The sequence below is a fragment of the Actinia tenebrosa genome, unplaced genomic scaffold (assembly GCF_029948245.1).
Source record: "Actinia tenebrosa isolate PJP-AT-01 unplaced genomic scaffold, QUT_ActTen_1.0 PGA_scaffold15__27_contigs__length_11533743, whole genome shotgun sequence".
NCBI classification, from domain to species: domain Eukaryota; kingdom Metazoa; phylum Cnidaria; class Anthozoa; order Actiniaria; family Actiniidae; genus Actinia; species Actinia tenebrosa.
This window is the reverse complement of record NW_028292575.1, coordinates 6,709,932-6,730,024: the sequence shown is the minus strand read 5'-3', so window position 1 is coordinate 6,730,024 and position 20,093 is coordinate 6,709,932. Positions and strand designations below refer to the sequence as shown.

Sequence of the window (20,093 nt, the reverse complement as noted above, 5' to 3'; positions counted from 1 at the left end):
TTTTGCCCGAAAATGGCCCAAAATGATCTAATTTTCATGTTACATAAATAATCTATAATTTTCAAAAAGGTGTGAAAAACACCCAAAATTCATCAAAACCATGGGCTATAGTCCATGCTTTTTGCCTGAAAATGGCCCAAAATAATCTATTTTTCATGTTACATAAATAATCTATAATTTTCAAAAAGGTGTGAAAAACTCCCAAAATCCATCAAAACCATGGGCTATAGTCCATGCTTTTAGGCCAATAATGACCCATTTTGATCATTTTATGAATAATGCATGATTTTGAAAAAGGTGTGAAAATGGTCCAAAATCCATCAAAACCATGGGCTATAGTCCATGCTTTTTGCCTGAAAATGTCCCAAAATGATCTATTTTTCATTTTACATAAATAATCTATAATTTTCAAAAAGGTGTGAAAAACACCCAAAATCCATCAAAACCATGGGCTATAGTCCATGCTTTTAGGCCAATAATGACCCATTTTGAACATTTTATGAATAATGCATGATTTTGAAAAAGGTGTAAAAAACACCCGAAATCCATCAAAACCATGGGCTATAGTCCATGCTTTTTGCCCGAAAATGACCCAAAATGATCTATTTTTCATGTCATATAAATAATCTATAATTTTCAAAAAGGTGTGAAAAACACCCAAAATCCATCAAAACCATGGGCTATAGTCCATGCTTTTTGCCTGAAAATGGCCCAAAATGATCTATTTTTCATGTTACATAAATAATCTATAATTTTCAAAAAGGTGTGAAAAACACCCAAAATCCATCAAAACCATGGGCTATAGTCCATGCTTTTTGGCCAAAAATGACCCATTTTGAACATTTTATGAATAATGCATGATTTTGAAAAAGGTGTGAAAATGGTCCGAAATCCATCAAAACAATGGGATATAGTCCATGCTTTTTGCCCGCAAATGTCCCAAAATGATCTATTTTTCATGTGACATAAATAATCTATAATTTTCAAAAAGGTGTGAAAAACACCCAAAATCCATCAAAACCATGGGCTATAGTCCATGCTTTTTGGCCAATAATGACCCATTTTGAACATTTTATGAATAATGCATGATTTTGAAAAAGGTGTGAAAATGGTCCAAAATCCATCAAAACCATGGGCTATAGTCCATGCTTTTGCCCGAAAATGGCCAAAAATGACCTATTTTGCATGTTACCTAAATAGTGTATAATTTTGAAAAAGGTGTGAAAAACACCCAAAATCCATCAAAACCATGTCCATAATTTGACCGAAACCATTAACGATAGATAGGTTTATATTATTATTATAGAATAAGAAAGAAAAAAGTAAAATTTCAAAAAATAGAAGCTTAATATTCAATTTGCAGAATTGTTTAAATGATTGTTAATGGTTGCACATAAGAATACAGTGATGTATGTTATGGTTATATGGCTTCATTATTATTTTGGTATTGGGTGTCTCGCATGGTCCAACAATTTTGTTTTTGGTATCGAAAAATGAGGCATAATTATATGGTTCCCTTTTATTCTCATATTGGTTAATGGCTATTGAAAAATGAAGCCATATAACCATACTTTTGCGAGTCATAATTACAGGATTCAGGGTACCATTGGTCATATGGCTTTAGTTTTCTATCCCTGATAACCAAGATAAGAATACTAGAGTACCATAGTTTGACAGCTTCAGTTTTTATTACCCTCTAACCAACATAATTAGTCAAGGGTATCATGATTATATATATGGCTTCACTTTTTGATACGCTATAAACCAAGATAAGGATGCAAGGAAACCATGGGGGAGTAAGGTTTGAAAATGGACCCAAATAAATCAAAACCATGGGCTATAACCTTGGCAAAGTGGTTAAGAGGAATAATCCTTTAACATGGAATAATGAGAACGGTGTAAAAATGAACCCAAATTCATCAGGAACTGAGGCTAAAAGATGAAAAAGTGTGAAAACTGTACAATTTTTTCTGAATACAGAAATGAAAAGTGTACCCAAATTCAGGCAACCTAAAGGATGGACTAAACCCTGTAAAATGATCAAAAACACATATAATGTGGACAATTTTCATGGGCCTAAAAAATGAAGGGTAATCTTTCTGTTTCTATGGCATTGCTATGGCAATTAAACCGTTGACAGGGAAGTTAAAAATCTGCTTAGTTACGAGACGATTTCCACCACAAAGCATACCAAATGCTCATCAAATTTCATTTACAAAGTAAAAATAAGTTGAAATGACTTACCTTTTCATTAAGAATTACAGTTTTGCCGTTTTTTTCGCTGTTAAACTTTCAAATTTCTTCAAAATGTCCGTTTCTTTTCAATCTCTGTAAGTTTTTTTCGAGAAAATCACGTGGAGATCACGTGAAGAGTGAGGGACCTATGCTACTGCGCATGCTCAGTAGGTGAATACGTCATATTTTATACCAAATAAGGTACCGTGCATGGGAGGGGTGGGTAACTGGATATTCAAGTAGAAAGATGTGTACTCTTTGCTATGGATGGATTGCAAGACAAGGGAGAAAAACCTGAAAAACAAGGTAAATTACTTATATCGAAATAAATCTCATAGCATTTATGTCCTTCCCCTTCCCTTAGATTGAAGGTATAGACTTTTTGATGAGGAATTCCTGAGTTTTAGAAAGATAAAAAAATAAAAACTATATGCTTAACAAAATGTTCTGAAAACTACAGATCATGGGAAAGAAACAGAGGGAATAACTAATCTAAATGGTTTATGTTTATTTGGTATAAGACATTTTTACTGAATGAAAACTAAGCTTTATGTAAATGTTGAGTAATTTCTTATGAAAAAGTACTATAAGTCTTATATAGAAGCTGAATGCCTTTTCTAAATTTTAAGTGCCTATGACACCTGAATCAATATTTTCAGTATATTGATTCTACATGAAGTAGTTGAATGGTAAAATATTTGTACATGATTTGCGTGATGCATCTTGGAGATATCACGGTTTATACTTCCAATATGTTAATGAGTGTGGCATCATATAATAAATAAAAAAATAATGGGGTTCTTCTATAGCGCATTTCACGTCTCAATGCGCTTTACATTGCAGTGGAGGACTTTACAGGCTGCATATTAAGGCACTATTAGCAGCCGTGCAGCTTACAATCATGAGTGATTTATTAGTACATTAGTAGTGTTATGCCTCCAAATTGGGATAGGCTGTTGAACCGGGAGACAAGGAGGCATTTAAGTTTATTTGTCATCATTTTTAAATTGAATCACTAATTACTATGAGAAAACAAACTTCCAATAACCTTTCTATAAACCATTAGTAAGACAATGGTGTTTTATAAATACAGGATATTTTAATGTCCCAGAAAAGCTTTGCATATTTAATGCCTCCTTTGCATGTCACATCATATCAAATATTATATGGAAAGCAACAACTTTCACCTTGAAGGGGAGTAGGTATAGCCTGTCTGGTTTAATCCCCTCCTCGCCGCAATCTCTCCAAAGCCACACTGGAGGGCCGTTTCACAGGCTAGAATAACCAAGCTCTAACTTCTCTAAACACTTTTTTATGTGTATTTTCACAGACCCCCTCCACACATCCCTCGCAGTCCCTTGTTCATTATCATTTTATTTTTTATAGTTATTGAACCTTCTTGTCTTTGCTTTAAAAATTAGGCTATAGCCTACCCCTCCCCCAAACTCTCCCATCATCAGATATAAAACAATCTATAAAAATGCAAAGTTTAATCTACAAAATACCACAAAACCTTAGCTTGTAGGAAATAGTACTATTCATGGTGCTCAACACCTCTTACTATCAAAATACATTTAGACACAAAAAATGCATATAAAAATAGTATTAGAAAATATCTAATGTGTTCACTCATGGACACTGTACTTAAAACTTGCAGTGGGGGTGAAACTAATATAATTTGTTGAAATGTTTTGAATTAAGGGAAAAAATCAGAATATGAAGCTTGGTTATTATCATCTAACTACACTTAGTAGAGTACAAAATATTACAGGAGAAAGCCTTGGGTTATTCGTATAGGAAATAACACGATTTCGAGCACAATTCAGAAATTATAGGTGTGTGATGTTTTGAAATTTTTCAAAATTGGATAAGCTTTAAATAAGCATTTCCAATTTGAGGACATTCAAAACATTGTCTATCAATTCTGAATTGTATGAGAAGATAAGTGCAATTTTTTTGTTTATAATACATGGAACAAAATTGAGCAACTTAATTGGGTATCTACATAGTACTTGTACTCCTCTTGTCCAATCAGAATCGAGTAATTAAGTTGTGTGTTTCATAATATTACAGTGAAATAATGGTTTTTAAAAACTAGTTTGAAAGAAAAACATTAGTTTTAAAGCCTACGTATGTTTGAAAAATAATCCAATTGAAATTCAGTGGATGATGAGCCACTTTGTGGAAATGCCACTGCTAATAAATCCTATTATTATTTATTATTATTTTTATATTTGTTGAAAGTTAAACAACTTGTTGCATATTTTAAGGTGCAGTACAGGCAGTCATTTTTCCTTATCTTTGTATTTAAGTCTCACCATGATGGGCTCAACAAAATAATTGACAAATTTAAAAAATATTCATCCATACTGCACCCAAAAATGTCTAATAAGATATATTTATTTCTCTCAAAACAAGGTCTGAGATCAATCGTATGTTGATAGCCTGTTTGCTTGCTGATTTTATTTTACGACACTACCAGAATCCTTTGCAAATTTTCTTCTTTATTCACACCTTCAATCCCTTGTGAAAATAGTCATTTAAAATGTTAATTACTAACTAAAAATAATAATTGTCCTATGGATTCTGGTAGTGGTAGTACATGCACATTGCTAATATAATATATTGATTTCAAGACCATCAAAACTCCCTTCATATTGGCTACAAAAACTACACTTGCCTTGTTCTTGGCAAGAAGAATTGCCAACAAGTGAGACTCTGGTTGGCTGTTCTTGGCGAGAAGAATCGCCAACAAGTGAGACTCTGCTAGCAGGGAAAAACTACACTGGTTGCATATCAAAATGATAAAGTACGTAATAGCCTAATTTTTTCATACATTGTCTATAAACAATAGAAAGTTTCAATTTTGAATGGTCCGAGAGAATCAATCAACTCAACATCAACTCAATGAAAATTTGTCTTTCAAGAAATATTTTTCTCAAAATATACACTACTTCTTAATTGATTAATTCTTATAAGCAGAGCAGAACTACAGTTGTAGGACAAAACTAAAAAGATAAGAACTAAATTTCTTTTTTTTTTTTTTTGCCTTCCAACTTGAGCTCTACTGGGAATGTCTTCAAATGGCCTATATGATACAAGAGCATGAGTAATACTTAGGTAAATTACAAGCCTTGTTATCTATTACTCATGTTCTTATATGATTTCTGAGCCGCCCATCCCACATGGCTTACCACCTCATCTCTTATATGATATACAGCAGAGTGTTTTTGAAATTGTATGTGGAAATGTTTGAATATGTTTTTAAGAGTTGGGACAATGAAAGTTAATAGTGATATAATATTATTAAGTGATACATTTGATGCCCTTGTAATAATCCAAAAACTGGCTTCACATATCTGCACCTGGGATGTCGTCATACAGATCTTCATCTAGGGATAACAATAGTGATTGATATTAAATTCCTTTCTTCTTGTCATTAGAATGGGGGGTGGGAGGGTGGGGAAAATTTAGAACTACCCCCTATCCCCATATAATTTAAAAATATATTATATGTACTCTATAATCCATAAGTACATAAAAATTTGGATTTTTGTTGTTGATATATACACTTGATTTCATTACATACCTTCCATTAAAGTGTCATCATAGACATCATCTATTTCTTCAACTACAAAATATTTAGAATCATATTATTAATAACTAGGCAATGTCACAAAAATTTAGATTGAAGTAGTTTTATGTGACTATGTAACTGTAAGTGCATACTGGTACATCATAGTGTAGAATACGCCACTTGCATGTGATGTCAAAGCAGCTCAATTTGCAGGACACAACAAAAGAGTTTCAATCTCCTGAGAATTGGAAATCTATTGTTATGTCCTCCAAATTGAGCTGCATTCCGACGAAATTCACAATGTGTGAAGTGTACTGTTCATCTAGTCAAAATACTTAGACACAGCATCATTAATTGTCATAGCAGACTGTGTTCACACCATGAACCTTTCACATTCATATGAAACCTGCTCTAAATAGAAGTAATTTATACCTGGATTTGATGGCGGTTGATCCTGACTTTTGAATGTATCCACACACTCATATAAATCCTCATCCAGATTTTCCATACTAAAAAAAGAAAGGTTTAAATGTAATTGATATTACAAAGGCCAAAAAAAAATTTTCTTGGAGGATGTTAATTAATGATTAAACCCTGTTTACTTGAAAGAAGTTAAATAATGGGGGATTTTCCAGGAAGACTATTAGATAATTGGCTAAATCATAATTAGATATTAATTGGAAACATGGACATTTCCAGACAGCTAAATTAGACATTGGTTAAAAAATAGGCAGATACAGAATTTTTAAAAGGGGAAAGTTTTAAAATACCACAGGAAATCCATAACAGGTGCAAAAATGGTGAAAAAAAATGGTGTCTTAAATTGAGGGAAAGTGAATCTGAGAGCTTCAAGTAATCTGAGTAAAGGTTTATTCTGGTAAATATTTTTAGTTATTTATAAACACATTAAAAAAAATTGTGCAAAGTGGTAGGTTTAGTGACCCCCCCCCCCCCCCTCACCACCCCTGGATCGCCCCTGGTTATTAATCATTCTAAATAGACCTCTAGCTCCCTGCCCATGGAGAGGAGTAAGACTGCTATTATTAAATTAATAGTAAGTGATGATTAAGAAGGCTTACCCTTCTTCATCCCCAGCCTCAATCTAAAAAGAATGAAAAGAAAATGTTATTTTTAATAATTATAGTATAATCATTTTATTTTACAGTCAGTGAGTTGCATTTATGTAGGCTAGTTAAAAAGTCCAGATGTCTGAAATATTGGCTATAATTAGAATTCAACATTGATGGTGACAGGACTCAGTTTGAAGTACTAATAATATTTTAACTTATCTGGGTTGAACAGAAAATTAATGTTTGAGTCTTGAAACTATTTAAAATGAAGTATCAAGGCTTAGAATAACTGCCCATCAGTCACCGGCCATGACCACATGCCAAATTATTTTTAACTTATTTCTCGCTAAATGTTACTGGTCAAAATGACCTGCAAGGCAAAGATTTGACTGGACAAGTTTCAGTTCTGGCCGGAAATTGTCTGATGTCTGGCCGTTATTTTAAGCCCTGCTTATGCTATTTACCTCTAGTATGGATGATGGTACATAACCCACTGCAAAGAAAATGAAATTACTTGTCAGATAATTAAATATTAATATGTATCCTTAGTTTATTTAAGTAATTTTTCATATTATCAACTTTCCATCCTTTTCCTTTGACTACCATCTAATTACCAATAATATGCCCATTTTCCTTCTTTTTTTCCATTTTGACTCCTTCATCTCTGAAACTTGGCCTACAAGCTATCTAAGTGAGCTCTTATTGATTCTTATTATTAAGTCATTCTTACCACGGATCCTCCCTTTTTAATTCCCATTTCATACTTTAGTCACCAGACAGTGTGGTTTCTATAATCTTTTCAACTAGACCTCTTTTGGGAGCACATATTTTTCACAGCTTGTCTTCTTTTTGACCATTCAAATTTTTGCCACTGAATCACTGGATTCTTACTAATATCTAGGTGCTCTTTTCATTACTGATGTTCATTTTAACACAACTTCAATTTCATAGGAGGGTAGAGTGTCATGTGACCTGCTTTTGAAAAATATACCATTTCATTGATAACTTACAGTGTCCTTGAGGATTTCTGACCAACCACTTCCCAGATGGACAATTTTCCTTGACAATAACTTCAAGGACTGTTCCAATGGAACATGGTAACTCCTTTCCAGTACCAGAAAAGCTTTCCTTTGCAGTTCCCTTGGCTATTATATCTTCGTTACCTTTGAGCTAAAACAACAAAGACTTAATCGTATCTCAGTAAACAGTTCTTACACAAGAGCATGAAAGGCATGGGCTGTTCTTGCCCTAAAATTCTAGCTCTCACCTCTATGTAGGTCATGCCTAGGGTGACAGGTTGGATAACTGACTGAGCCACATATGCATGCGAGTTTGTTTGATGTATAGTTCTCTCCCTTGCAATGAGTCCCCTCTCCCCCCAAAAATCAAACTTAATGGAAAAACCCTTTACAGGCAGTGAAGGTTGTAAAATATCAGGTTTTTTCTCATTATACAGTATTTGTTTTGAAATACCATCATGAAACAGGATTTTGTTCAGGGAGGGGTGCTGCGCACAAAGTTAACCCAGGGAGGGGTGACACCCCTGTGACACTACCATAATCTACTTACCTTATGTGCTTTTTTCAAGTCCTTGTCAAACTTTTCTCTTTTACGTCTCTCTTCCTCTTCTCTCTTCTTTTTTTCTCGTTCTTGTTTTTCTTCCTCCTTTTTTCTCCTTTGCTCCTCCTTTTCTCTCTTTTTCTGTAATTCTTTTTCCTTTTTCTCTCTTTCTCTCTTTTCCTTTTCTTTCTTCTTGATGTCTTCTTCTTTATTACTATAGAAAACAAAATTTAAGTCTCAATAAATATAACTTTTTTAAAAATAAAAAAGATTACTGTAAAGTATTTGTAGGAAAACATTTTTGAGAACAAAAAGTTTGACGATAAGAAAGAAGTTTGGTCTGGAAATGACTGACTTTGTTGGCATTTTTTTGTTGCTGTTGTCATTACTAAATTCAATGTTATATGTTATTTAAACTCATCAAACCAAAGGTAGAGCAACTCATTCGTACATCGGAACATAACTTACTAAGTGTTAAGGGAGAGTTCATTTTTTTAGGAGGGGGAGGGGGCTAGAGGAATTAAGGGAGGGGGATACATCAAATACTTACAAGTGAAAAAAGGGGAGTTGGCGATTTTTTTCTGGTAATAATCTTGCATTTTTTCAATTTTTTTCAGTTGTTAGGTATTAGGGAAAATTTATAAAATTTCAAAACATACATGTATGCTAACAGCTATTCCTCTCGACCCCTCTCCCTTCTAAAAAATGAATGTTCCCTAAGTCTAAAAGAAAAGTCCACCTGCATGCAGGCTAAAAGAGGATATGAAGAAGTTGTTATTCATACCTTAGGTGAGCAGAGGGGGGTGGTACTTCTGTTTGTTCGACTCTTTCATTTTCATTTTCCTCTTCAATGTCATTAGCCTGGTCATCATCATTCAATGCTTCAACTCCCTCATAAAGATCTTCACCATATTCTTTTTCCTCTTGGAATGAAGTCCCATCTTCCGTGATTCTATATCAAAAATAAAATAATGATCATTCGTAATTATATGCACGAGTCAAACAAGCTATTTTGCTGATCTTCTAACATATTACTGCTATTTTCAAAAAAATGTGAACTTGGTAGCCGCATGCTAATTTTTTTTGCTGTCACCAATTTAAACTAATCAGCTAGTACCTTTCATATTTTTGACTGGCAGCAGTGAAAAACCAAATTCCAATGGGCAAATCGAAACTATAGAATTTGCATGTTTATAAAAAAAGCAGTTTATATATAAACACTTTGTTCAAGCATCAATTATTTATAGTCATCCCAATTTATTATCTTTACCCATTCATTCATTTAACTATTCATTTTCCAATCCATCTATTCATCCCTCCCTCTCTTCATATAATTCTACCAATCTACCAATCCATTCATTCCAAAATATATCCATCTATCAATTTATTCATCTATCCATCCATTCAACCATCCACTTACCCACCCACCCATATCATCCATACAACCATCTCTCCATCCATTCAACCCCACCATTCGCTTATTTATTCAACCATTCATTACTCAATCATCCATCCATCAACTTATTCATCTAACCATAATCCATTCACTTATTTAACCCTTCATTAATTTATCCTATCCCATTCCAATCAAATATTAATTTTTTTATAATATTGATACTTAATCCTCTAATAACTATATCATTACCAGTTGCAGAAATAAAAAAAAAACAGCAAACAGATATTGGTAGTACTTACATATCAGATCGTATTGGAGCTGGAGGTGGCTTTGCACCTTGACCTTTAATGAAGAGATATAAATAGAAATGGGTGAGTGTAATGAAATATTTTGAATAAATTAATACTAACCATAGATTTAGGTGCATGTAATAATAAGTGGTAGAGTGGGTAGATGGATGGATTAATGGAAGAAAGAATTGGAGAAGCATGGTGGTTGTGGTGGTGAGAGCACTCGCTTCTCACCAGTGCGACCTGGGTTTGATCTAGAAAGGGCCTAGATGAAAATTACTGCGTGTCAATCTAGTAACCCTACCAAATTGTGTAGTTTTTTTGAAGATAAGAAGAAAGGGAGAGAGCGAAAGAAGGAGGGAGGGAGAAGAAAGGGAAGGCATAAATAGAAGGATACTTAATTTAATTAAATAAGCAAGCAAGCTGGATTAGAATAATCATAATACGAGTTCAGAACTATGTAGATAACAGTTTCCATCTATAAATAAATAAGGAAATGAATAAATCATAGATCATTGAATCATAAAAATAAATACCCTTAAGCTCAGCCTTAACTGTCTCAGCCAGCTGCTCTACATCATCATACATGTCCTCATCAATCGGTTCTGGTTCGGTAGGCGGAGTAGGCTGTGGGCGATAAGATACCTGAGGAGTGTCCTCTGCACTGCAAATATCATCATATATATCTTCTCCTTCTTCTTCCTCAATGCTTTCATCTAAAAAAATATGGGAGAATATAGAATGTTAGTAGGAAGTCTTTGAATAACTACAAGAACCATGAAGTACGTTCCCTATAAATGTAGGGGCATTAGATCGGGAAAAAATAGCAGACTGTATACATGAAACTAAACATGAAGTGTTAACATAACGGACGTAGACAGTGGTGACTTTAAACCTCCTTCCCTCCCCCCCTCCCCCCAAGTCACCCCTCTTCAATTCCCATTCCTGGAAAAAGTTTCAAGTCATCATGTAAAAATGAATATCTTTATTTTTTTAAGGATTTTTTTTTTGAATTCAAGATTAAATTTATTTTGTAACTTTTTGAGAAAGGTAATGTTTTTGTTTGCATAAATTTGATATCAGATATATGTTAATGTTCAATGACTGCTGAAACTGTTCAATGAAAAATTATGTGCTGGATTAACCACATTATTTAAATTATTCAGAATAAATTAACTTTATTTGGCAATTTTTGAAATTCAGTACCAGATTTATTGGCAACACTATTATTTTTTAATGTCTTATTTCTTATTTGTATCCCAAATTTTCCCAGATTACTGTATTCACATTGCCACATTATCAATGCATGAATTAATAAATTAATGTTATCCATTTTTAACCCCAAAGCTCAAGTCATCTATACTATCATACAATTTTCAGTACTCTTTAGAGTTTTTCATGGAATATACTTAAAATGAAATTCTTGCCGATTGGCTGGCTACCATGTTTATATCAGAGAACAGACACATCACACAAAATTATTCAAAAATGTTTTATAAAAGCAATTTAGATAATTCATGATGGAAACACAATAGAAATCATGACCATGAAGGAGGTTTTATATCTGATATAGATTCTTCTTCATTTGCATAAACTTTAACTTGGATTTTCTCTATCAAACTTGGTTCATTTCGTAAAGAATTCAGTACAATATGAGAACATACATCATGAGTTTTTTAAGCCGTTTAATAAACTCGCAGATCGTGTTTTATCAGGTCTTAAAGCCATTCAGCTGCGCCTGATAAAACACTCCTGCTTGTTTATTTAACAGTACATAAAACACTGCTTACGTCCTTGTATAATTGCAATATGACCCCTCTTGGAGCTACAGTAAAGCACTACAGTGTATGCCTCATGTTCCTATGCAAGTTTCTCTAATGCTCATCAGCTCCCAATATGTCTTCATCACAGTACAAAGACATGCATACGACATTTTAAAATGATTTTTAAATTAAAGTTTACTTGCCTCCTTTTCTTCCATTTTCTACTGCTTCAGCTACAGGTTGAACCTTTGGTGCTATAATTACTTTATGGTTTTTGTATTGTTTTTGTACCTTCATAGCCAAGATAAGTGGTTTTGTTGGTTTAGGTGGTGGTATCTTTCCTATACTCTTTAGCGATGGTAAAGGTTTCATCTTAGGGATTTCAGACCCTTGGACAATATTACTATTATCATCTCTACTATCTCCACTTTGAGGCCGAGGGAAAGATTCACTGCGAGCTTTTTTAAAGTCTCTTTCCTCTTCAGACCCTGTACTGGAATTTCTAAGTTTAGGCTTTGGCATCACTCTCGGCAAAGATGAATGCTTCTCAGGTGCTTCTTCCTGATGGTCGAACATTGCTAGGTGCTTTTTAAAGATTGAATTATGTTCTGGGTTGTTTTCTTTCCCATCTTGGTGAATAAAAGCCATACCGGTACTGTCTTCTTCAATCAAGCTCTCTCGCTTTCCGGTTTTTTTAAGCTTGATAGCACTTAAATTAATCGCTCCAGCCTGATCAGACCCTACACCGGACCCTACAGGGACTCTCGGAGCTGGTGCTCGTTTTAAATGCTTTAACGTGTTTGACAGTTCTTGTTGTGATAATGCCATTATTGGATGATAATCATATGCCCTTCAAAACGAAACATAACACTGTCAGTAACGTCTAATAACAATTAACTTGAATTATTGATTAAATAATGAATTGAACAGGTTTTATTAAACAATAGTGAACAACATAAAAAAGTATCAAGATACAGCACTGAAGTAGTGAATTTTTTATTAGAATTGTTTCTTTTTAGGAGAACGTTATGATTGTAATAATCGATTATATATCGACATAATCCTTGCTCATAACTATGAATAAATTAACAAAGACTTTTAATTTCTGTCTAACCACATTTTAACTCGATCCAACCACAAGCAAATACAAGGGAAAGACCCTCATTTTATAAACACCAGGACAAGTCTTTTTTGTGTATATCAAAGCTATCATACTAAGACGATATGTTTTTTATCCCGGAAGTATTTACATAGGACGAACCTTCAGCTGTAATTTTCTTGGATAATTATTCATAAATACTAATGAAATTCCTAACAGAAATGAATATAATTCGGTTTTCTGGATGATTCAGTCACACTAGGAACAGCAAGCGGTGACAATATTTCTTAAAACAATAACAAATCATTAGAGGGTTAGGCGCTAGTCGTATTAGCAGTATCAAATATATCAGTGCTGACGAGGTCTAGGAGAAGTCATTAGCGAGTTTCAAAACATTTCATCTGTAAATCTAAGAGATTTTGATGATGATGATGATTCTAACTGCCTTAATATCAGTTGAAACTTCATTCGGACAATCTCATAACGTCCATTGGAATTTGCTATAAGAGGGTTAAGATTGGATTTGGAACGGCTAATGTTGTATTTGTCTCGACATGTTTTAGTGCTCCACAAACATTTGCAAATATCCCCTCCAAGAGTAAAACCACACAGAATTCTGCGTACTTACCGATTGACTAAGAATCGAATAGTTCGCTTTTATGCAGTCAAAGCTTTCATTTTGTCGTTCGAACAGTTTTGAAGTGTTTTTGCTAAGTTATTGCAACTCCATCGGCATTAGTCGGAACTGATGCTTGACAGGAAATCGTTCGCAAGAACTGATATGTTCCTTGTTGATATTTTATCGAGCGCGTTGATTGGATAATACCAACAGGGTCGTTTTATGGCATTCTTTTTATGTGACATATAGTACAATGAATCTTATTGGTCAATTTATAAAGAACAAAATATCTCAGAAAAACATCGGACGAAAAATATATCAATAGTAATACATCATATTCGGCAAAATTACCAATCATTACACAGGGAACCCAATTACAAATTCAGGTAAGGGGTTAAGAGAATAGTAAAAGAATGGGTTAGTTGAAAGCAAAGCTTTCATTAATCCTGTTGGGACTAAGAGTGCCCAATAAGTTAATAAGGAGCATTTCTTTGGTCTTGCAACAATCATTGTTGCCGTTAATCAAAGGAAGACCAAAAACAATGAAAGAATAGGTTACAGTATTTGAGTGGGAATGGGCTGATGACTGGTTTTGTGGACTAAGGTTGCAAAAACACCAGACTGCATCTCATGTTTCTAGAACAACCACAGCTTTTAGATATAGCTGTGTCTTTGGCTTGAAATCATTCAAAAAACTATTAATCAGGGGCATAGGGAGGTATTTGCCTCATACACATGTTTACACATTTTATCTTTAGAGTCCCCCCCCCCCCCCCCCCATCCACAGGCTTAGTAAATTAATTTTGGTTTATTGGTTTATTGGTACATTTGATGAATGACAGCCAAAGCATGAGAAAATGTAGTGTGTAAGGAGTTGTCGACTATGCTATAATATCCTATGTCCTGCTATGCTATATGGCCTGCTATTCTATCTTTATGCTAATATCCTATGCCATGCTATGCTATATTGCTATACCAGTGTGATGAATGACAGCCAAAGCATGAGAAAATGTGGTGTGTAAGCAGTTGTTGACTATGCTATAATATCCTATGTCCTGCTATGCTATATGGCCTGCTATGACCTACGCTATCCCTATGCTATACTATGCCATGCTATGCTATATTGCTATATGATGCTAACAGTATGATAATATTAAAATGACATTAACATGATGCTTTTAAAATTTGTTGTTCAGAAACTGGAAACATATTTTTACCTTACCTAGAACCTTTTCTAATATATTTCATGATTCCCTGGCAATCTACAATCAAAAAAAGTGCCTGGGTTTCGTTCTACGCCAAGAAGAATGCAAGAAATGCAAGCAGCAAATTCAAGGTTACTGTGGCAACAGCAGTAGGAGCACTATGAGATTCAGGGGTAGGGGGTATCAATAAATTAGTAAATTCATATAGGTCCATGTCACATGATTGAACTTTCTGTTCAAGGCTGTTGGAGTTGCGAAGGGTGCAGTTGCCATAATTTCCAGACATTATCTGTTTGAACTGAAAAGCTTTGCATCTGAAACAAATAAACAGACATCTTAAAAATCCAGACTCCAAATAAATAATGTGTAGTTCCAAAAATTATCCATACCCCCCTCATGGAGGAATTTTTTTAAGACACTCCCCTACCCCCTGGAAATTCCAATTTTCTTCCATACAAACTCTGTAATTTTTGTTCTTTCTCTGATCCCCCTACTCTTCGGAAATTCCAAATTCCTCTGTGGGGTGGGTATCGATGATTTCTGGAACTACACGATTAAATAAGAAAGTTCTTCTTAAAATCTTGACTTTTATAATTTAAGAGCGGGGGGGGGGGGGGGGGGGGGGGAGTTAAGGGTGTCGTTTCAAATTTTCTTTTCATAGAGAAAAAACTTTAAGATAGAAACCTCAGGTAGTGGATTTTTGGGATATTTCTGATCCTTTTTCTTGGAAACCTTTAGCAAGATCAGGTTTATTTAGAGACTTATTAAATAGCAGACTAAAAGAAACATTTCATCTTTCAGTCATATTTATCTAGATTTAATTTAACACTGGCATAAAACATCTGTTTATTTTTTAATAATTCATTAGCATAGCATTTCGAGGTTGATGTAAAGACTGAGTGGAGTTGGCATTACAGTATATTATGAGACTGTTTAAGTAGACAAAATAGCTGCCATCTCATAAATGTGTCCCCCTAAAATAGTCCCACAATGCATTGCAATGTTTACTCTCCCCAGTCTTTTCTCAACCTTCGAATGGCTAATTCTCACCTTGGAGAAAACTGGTTTAAACAAGCACTTCTGCATTCTTCCACTGTCTTCATGTACAGTTTGACATCTGCACTGGATAAATAATTCAAGCACTGGCCAGCATTGTATGTCATGTCTTTTGGAACTAAGAAATAGTAAATGATGGTTACAGCATGACATGCTAATTAGTATGACTGCTAATGATGTATTTGCCTATTTTTATGCACATAGTTCTGTACGTTAAAATAACATATTTTAATGTAAAGCTGGCTGGTGTAAAGGAATGAGGTGTGCAAAAGCTTACCTCATTTGACAGCAAAAAGCCTGTGCATAAAAGTTCAAAAGTATGTGAAATATATGAAATGCGGCCACAAAGTAATAGACCTTAATAGTCATGGTAGTCATAGTCATAGTCATTAACATTCATCCACCTGGGTTAAGACAGTTCTATACAAAAAATGAATTTCCATTGAACTGGATGGATTGGTTTAAATGGTAAGTACCCTTGCTTCTGGCATGGTTTTCCAAAGAAGGAAATGCTATGGAAATTTATTTATTTACAATCCAGAAATTACATTTATAAAATGTATCAGGATGCCTATAAGGTTTAACATACTGATAAAGACTGAAACAAGCTAGGTTAAGGCTTATGCCAAATAAGAATTCCTTACTAGTACAGTTGGTGCCATTCCAGTTGCCTCGACATAAGCAAGTATAGCTGTTGAAAGCTGGTTGGCAAGTTCCCAAATTTTGGCATGGTTTTCCAAAGTAGCATGGATCGTGCCCTGGAAATAAAGAAAAACATATATCATTAGAGAGAGTATATTATTATTATTGCGTTAATCTTGGTTCTTTTTCAATGTACAGCTGTAATTGCTATACAAATTCGTGACTGACTTCATTTGCATTCAAGGATGGGGCGTTAATTAAGTCTTGCAAAAGACTAATAAACTAATAATCCAAAAATCAAGCCATAAATTACAAATCACTTTCAGTATTAATGGTAATAGGCATCATGAGTTGACACATATTATGCAAAACAATCATATGGAGTTATTAAATTCTAAAAGATCATTATAATATGTTTTTTGTTTTTGTTGAGACTGATGAGTGTATGTCCAAATGTGTATGTAATAAATATAGGGATTGAATTAATAATTGATGTAAATGCTATAGTATTTCTATTTAAAAAGTGTTTGGTTTTGCTAAATCAAACATGGAACTGCAGGGATGGTGAACAATGATAGAAAGGTACTGTTCTGTTCAAGGTATAGTAACTATTATACAGAAATAGCTACTATTTGTCAGTATCAACTTTGTTTTTATTTCATGGATTTACGGCATGCACTCTATAATGGATTATTTCTCAATTGTCATGGTTTTCTTTGTTATTCACAAGGCCTTATTTTTGTTATAACCCTCATTATAAATGCGAGGTCAATATATAGTTATTAACCCTGTTAATAACTATATATAGACTGCTCACATTTATAATGAGCAACATTTGATAGAAAACCTTCTCAATTGATAAATAAAATACTTAATTGCCTCGAGCTTCGGCAATAAGCCTATACATCCCTGAGGCCTGTGGCCCTCAGGATGCATATGGCTTATTGCCTCCATTCTCTGTAATTAACTCTTACATATAAGGTGTTTTTGTTGCTTGGAAATTATCAAAGATGTGAATTGTGTTTCAATGAGCAAATTTTTCTTGGGAAAAAATTCTGAGTTAGATCTAGTTGGGATTCAAACCTGGGGGTTAGAGGTCTGACCTGACTAGTAAACAGAGATCACAGGTTCGAATTCCAACTGGAGCTCAGAATTTATTTTCGAGAAAAATTTGCTTGATGAAACACATTCTTTAAATATTATTACTTGCAAGTGCATGAATTGGCATATTGAAAAATATTTTTTATTTGACTGCAAAACTTACAAGGTAGAAAGGCGTTGAAAAATTTCAACAGTGTTAAACAGCTCTCATTGCAAGCTTTAAGATCAAAGCTTATCTCCTGGTAATGAGATAAACCCACTTCAACACCATTTGTGATGTTTATGCCTGGACTATGACTGATATCATTGCAACAAGAAACATTTTCCCCAGCAGAGGAGTCAAACATACACAGTAAGTACATGGAGGTACTATTAATCTTCATAATTCGGCTGCTTTCTATAGATTTTGAAGTGCTTGAGGTCATTTGGCCAGTTTTACTTTCCAGTTTGACTTCAAGTGAGATGTTACAGTGTTGGTTATCTACACATGGTTCCCGAAAAAGTAAATTCAGACACTTTCTTCCAGGTAGTGCTTCTAATTTACCATGTGGGACTCGAAAAGTAAGGCCTTCTGCTCCATCATCTTAAATAACAGAAAAACATTTAATAACTCATCAAAGCTGAAAGTTCAGATTACAAAAAAAAACATGAATGCTTCCCCACATGATGTCCAAGATAAAGTATCTGAGCTGGGTATTGTAGTCTAAAATGAAATGAATCCTGTCTGAGTACTGGACATGTGCGCATCTGCGTCTAGTACCCAGACCCTTCTCACCAAAATATCAAAGCTTTGGTAACACACAAACCAGAAGACCCAGATTCAAGGTCATCAGATGTGCACATGCTCTGCTTATTATATTCTGACTTCTGGTATAAATTCAAACCATTTTTTTTTCTTCAAAAGAAAAACGATCAAGCTTATCTATACATTCTTTATGGAATAATTTATTTGTCTGAGATTAACATTCTGAAAAATAAGCAATTTAGCGAGACCATAGATGTGTTTGGTAAAGTATACAAATTTCTACCATTGACTGTAAAATCATAGCCAGCAAAGCAGGCGTTCTCGTAGGTTTGGGAAAAATTTGGGGTTTTGGGGGAACTTTGGAAGGAGCGAGAATATTGAAACCAAGCAAAAAAGAAGCGAAGGGGCTAGGTCCCATTTTTCTTGCAGGCCAATGGTCAAAACAGGTCAAACAGGAACCCCAAAACCCCTATTCTTCCTCTCAAACCCATCAAAAGAACGCCTGCTCTGCAGGCTAGTAAAATCAGCAAACTGGATACAGATGATTATGCAAAAAATTAAAACCAATCAAATTAACAGTTGATTTGTGTTACCAGGGCCTTCAATTTTTCGTTAAAAAGATGAGAAGGCATTGGGGACGAGAATGCATCTCCTCCAGTCATTTTCTATTTGAGGGGGGTGGGGGGGGGGGGTTGGTATTTTTTTAAAATAAACCAGATCAAGGGGCACAGCACTTTTACAATAAAAAGTCTGAAAAACATTTTCTTTAATTCAACAACAGAGAGAAAACGTCCTAGACAGGTCTATTTATGGGTTACCAGTAACCACGCAAATACAACCTATTACCCGACAAGAAACGAACGGTCCCTTAAAATTGCGAGAGAAGATTACTGTCTTTCTCTCCATAGTCCCAGTTTACTCCTTGCGATTTTCCTTCAAAACAGCAAACGCCAAAATCCCAGTCCAGCCACCTGCAGCGAGTGGGACTCTTCGCTGAAGTAGATAACAAAATTGTGCGCGCGTATAAACAGGCCTGTTTGTGGATCTGACGACAGCAAAGTGAAATAATTTACCAGAATCATAGTTCCCCCATTATCTTACCCAGAAAATGTGTATTTGCAGCTCATCTAAAGATTTAAAAACATATTTTTACTTCAATCAGCAACGAAGCCGAACGTATCACTTACCTACTATAAACAATACAGCTATCAGAATGTAAAGGGTAAAAACACAGGTCAAGCCATATGCCCCAACCATCGTAAGCCCTTAGATTCCTTCGGCAAGAGAATTTAATCTGTTATCAGGGATGTCTTAGAGGTGCCCTTCAGTTTATCTTTTACTAGCAACTATAGCGTCCAACAGGCAAACGAGCGGCGAGCGAAATATAACATTGCTTGCCCCACCTTTAACCAATGAATGCATTATAGAGCATGTCATGTCATATAAGTGGACATCGATCATAAATGTGTGAATGTCACAGGATCAGGAAGCCCAAGCAATGCACCTTGTACCGTATCAGACGAGTATCTGTTGCATAATGCAATGAAATGTTGCGAATATATTAGATATCAAAAAAATGCTATGGTATGTAATATTAGTTTCCTCTGATCTTTTTTTTTTGTGACATTGATTGTCTTTCTCTATTCAATTCAAGCAGCAGTTCTGCCATTTGGACGCATAAATACAATCTGTGGTCTTTATTTATTAAGCCATGATGTAGCTTTCTGATATTCTA

The 20,093-nt window shown here is 34.5% G+C and overlaps 2 protein-coding genes and 1 long non-coding RNA gene across 3 annotated transcripts; 1 reads left to right on the top strand and 2 right to left on the bottom strand.

The window, feature by feature from the left end:
* Positions 1-2,477: 2,477 nt before the first annotated feature.
* On the top strand, positions 2,478-14,938 carry LOC148910971 (uncharacterized). Its single transcript, XR_016119842.1, has 3 exons — positions 2,478-2,541; positions 10,091-10,209; positions 14,806-14,938. It is a non-coding gene; the product is annotated as an uncharacterized LOC148910971 (long non-coding RNA).
* LOC116301267 (uncharacterized) lies at positions 3,709-13,776 on the bottom strand. The gene is made up of 12 exons (XM_089030310.1): positions 13,619-13,776; positions 12,095-12,741; positions 10,665-10,844; positions 10,138-10,180; positions 9,227-9,394; positions 8,452-8,656; positions 7,893-8,052; positions 7,347-7,375; positions 6,892-6,914; positions 6,245-6,321; positions 5,825-5,866; positions 3,709-5,627 (listed from the first exon to the last, which is right to left on the bottom strand). The coding sequence occupies exons 2-12, from the start codon at positions 12,717-12,719 to the stop codon at positions 5,587-5,589; spliced, it is 1,593 nt and encodes a 530-aa protein (XP_088886436.1). The 5' UTR covers positions 12,720-12,741; positions 13,619-13,776; the 3' UTR covers positions 3,709-5,586.
* LOC116301264 (uncharacterized) lies at positions 14,403-19,765 on the bottom strand. The gene is made up of 5 exons (XM_089030311.1): positions 19,546-19,765; positions 17,777-18,196; positions 16,515-16,628; positions 15,865-15,988; positions 14,403-15,128 (listed from the first exon to the last, which is right to left on the bottom strand). The coding sequence occupies exons 1-5, from the start codon at positions 19,613-19,615 to the stop codon at positions 14,903-14,905; spliced, it is 954 nt and encodes a 317-aa protein (XP_088886437.1). The 5' UTR covers positions 19,616-19,765; the 3' UTR covers positions 14,403-14,902.
* Between the last annotated feature and the right edge of the window lie 328 nt (positions 19,766-20,093).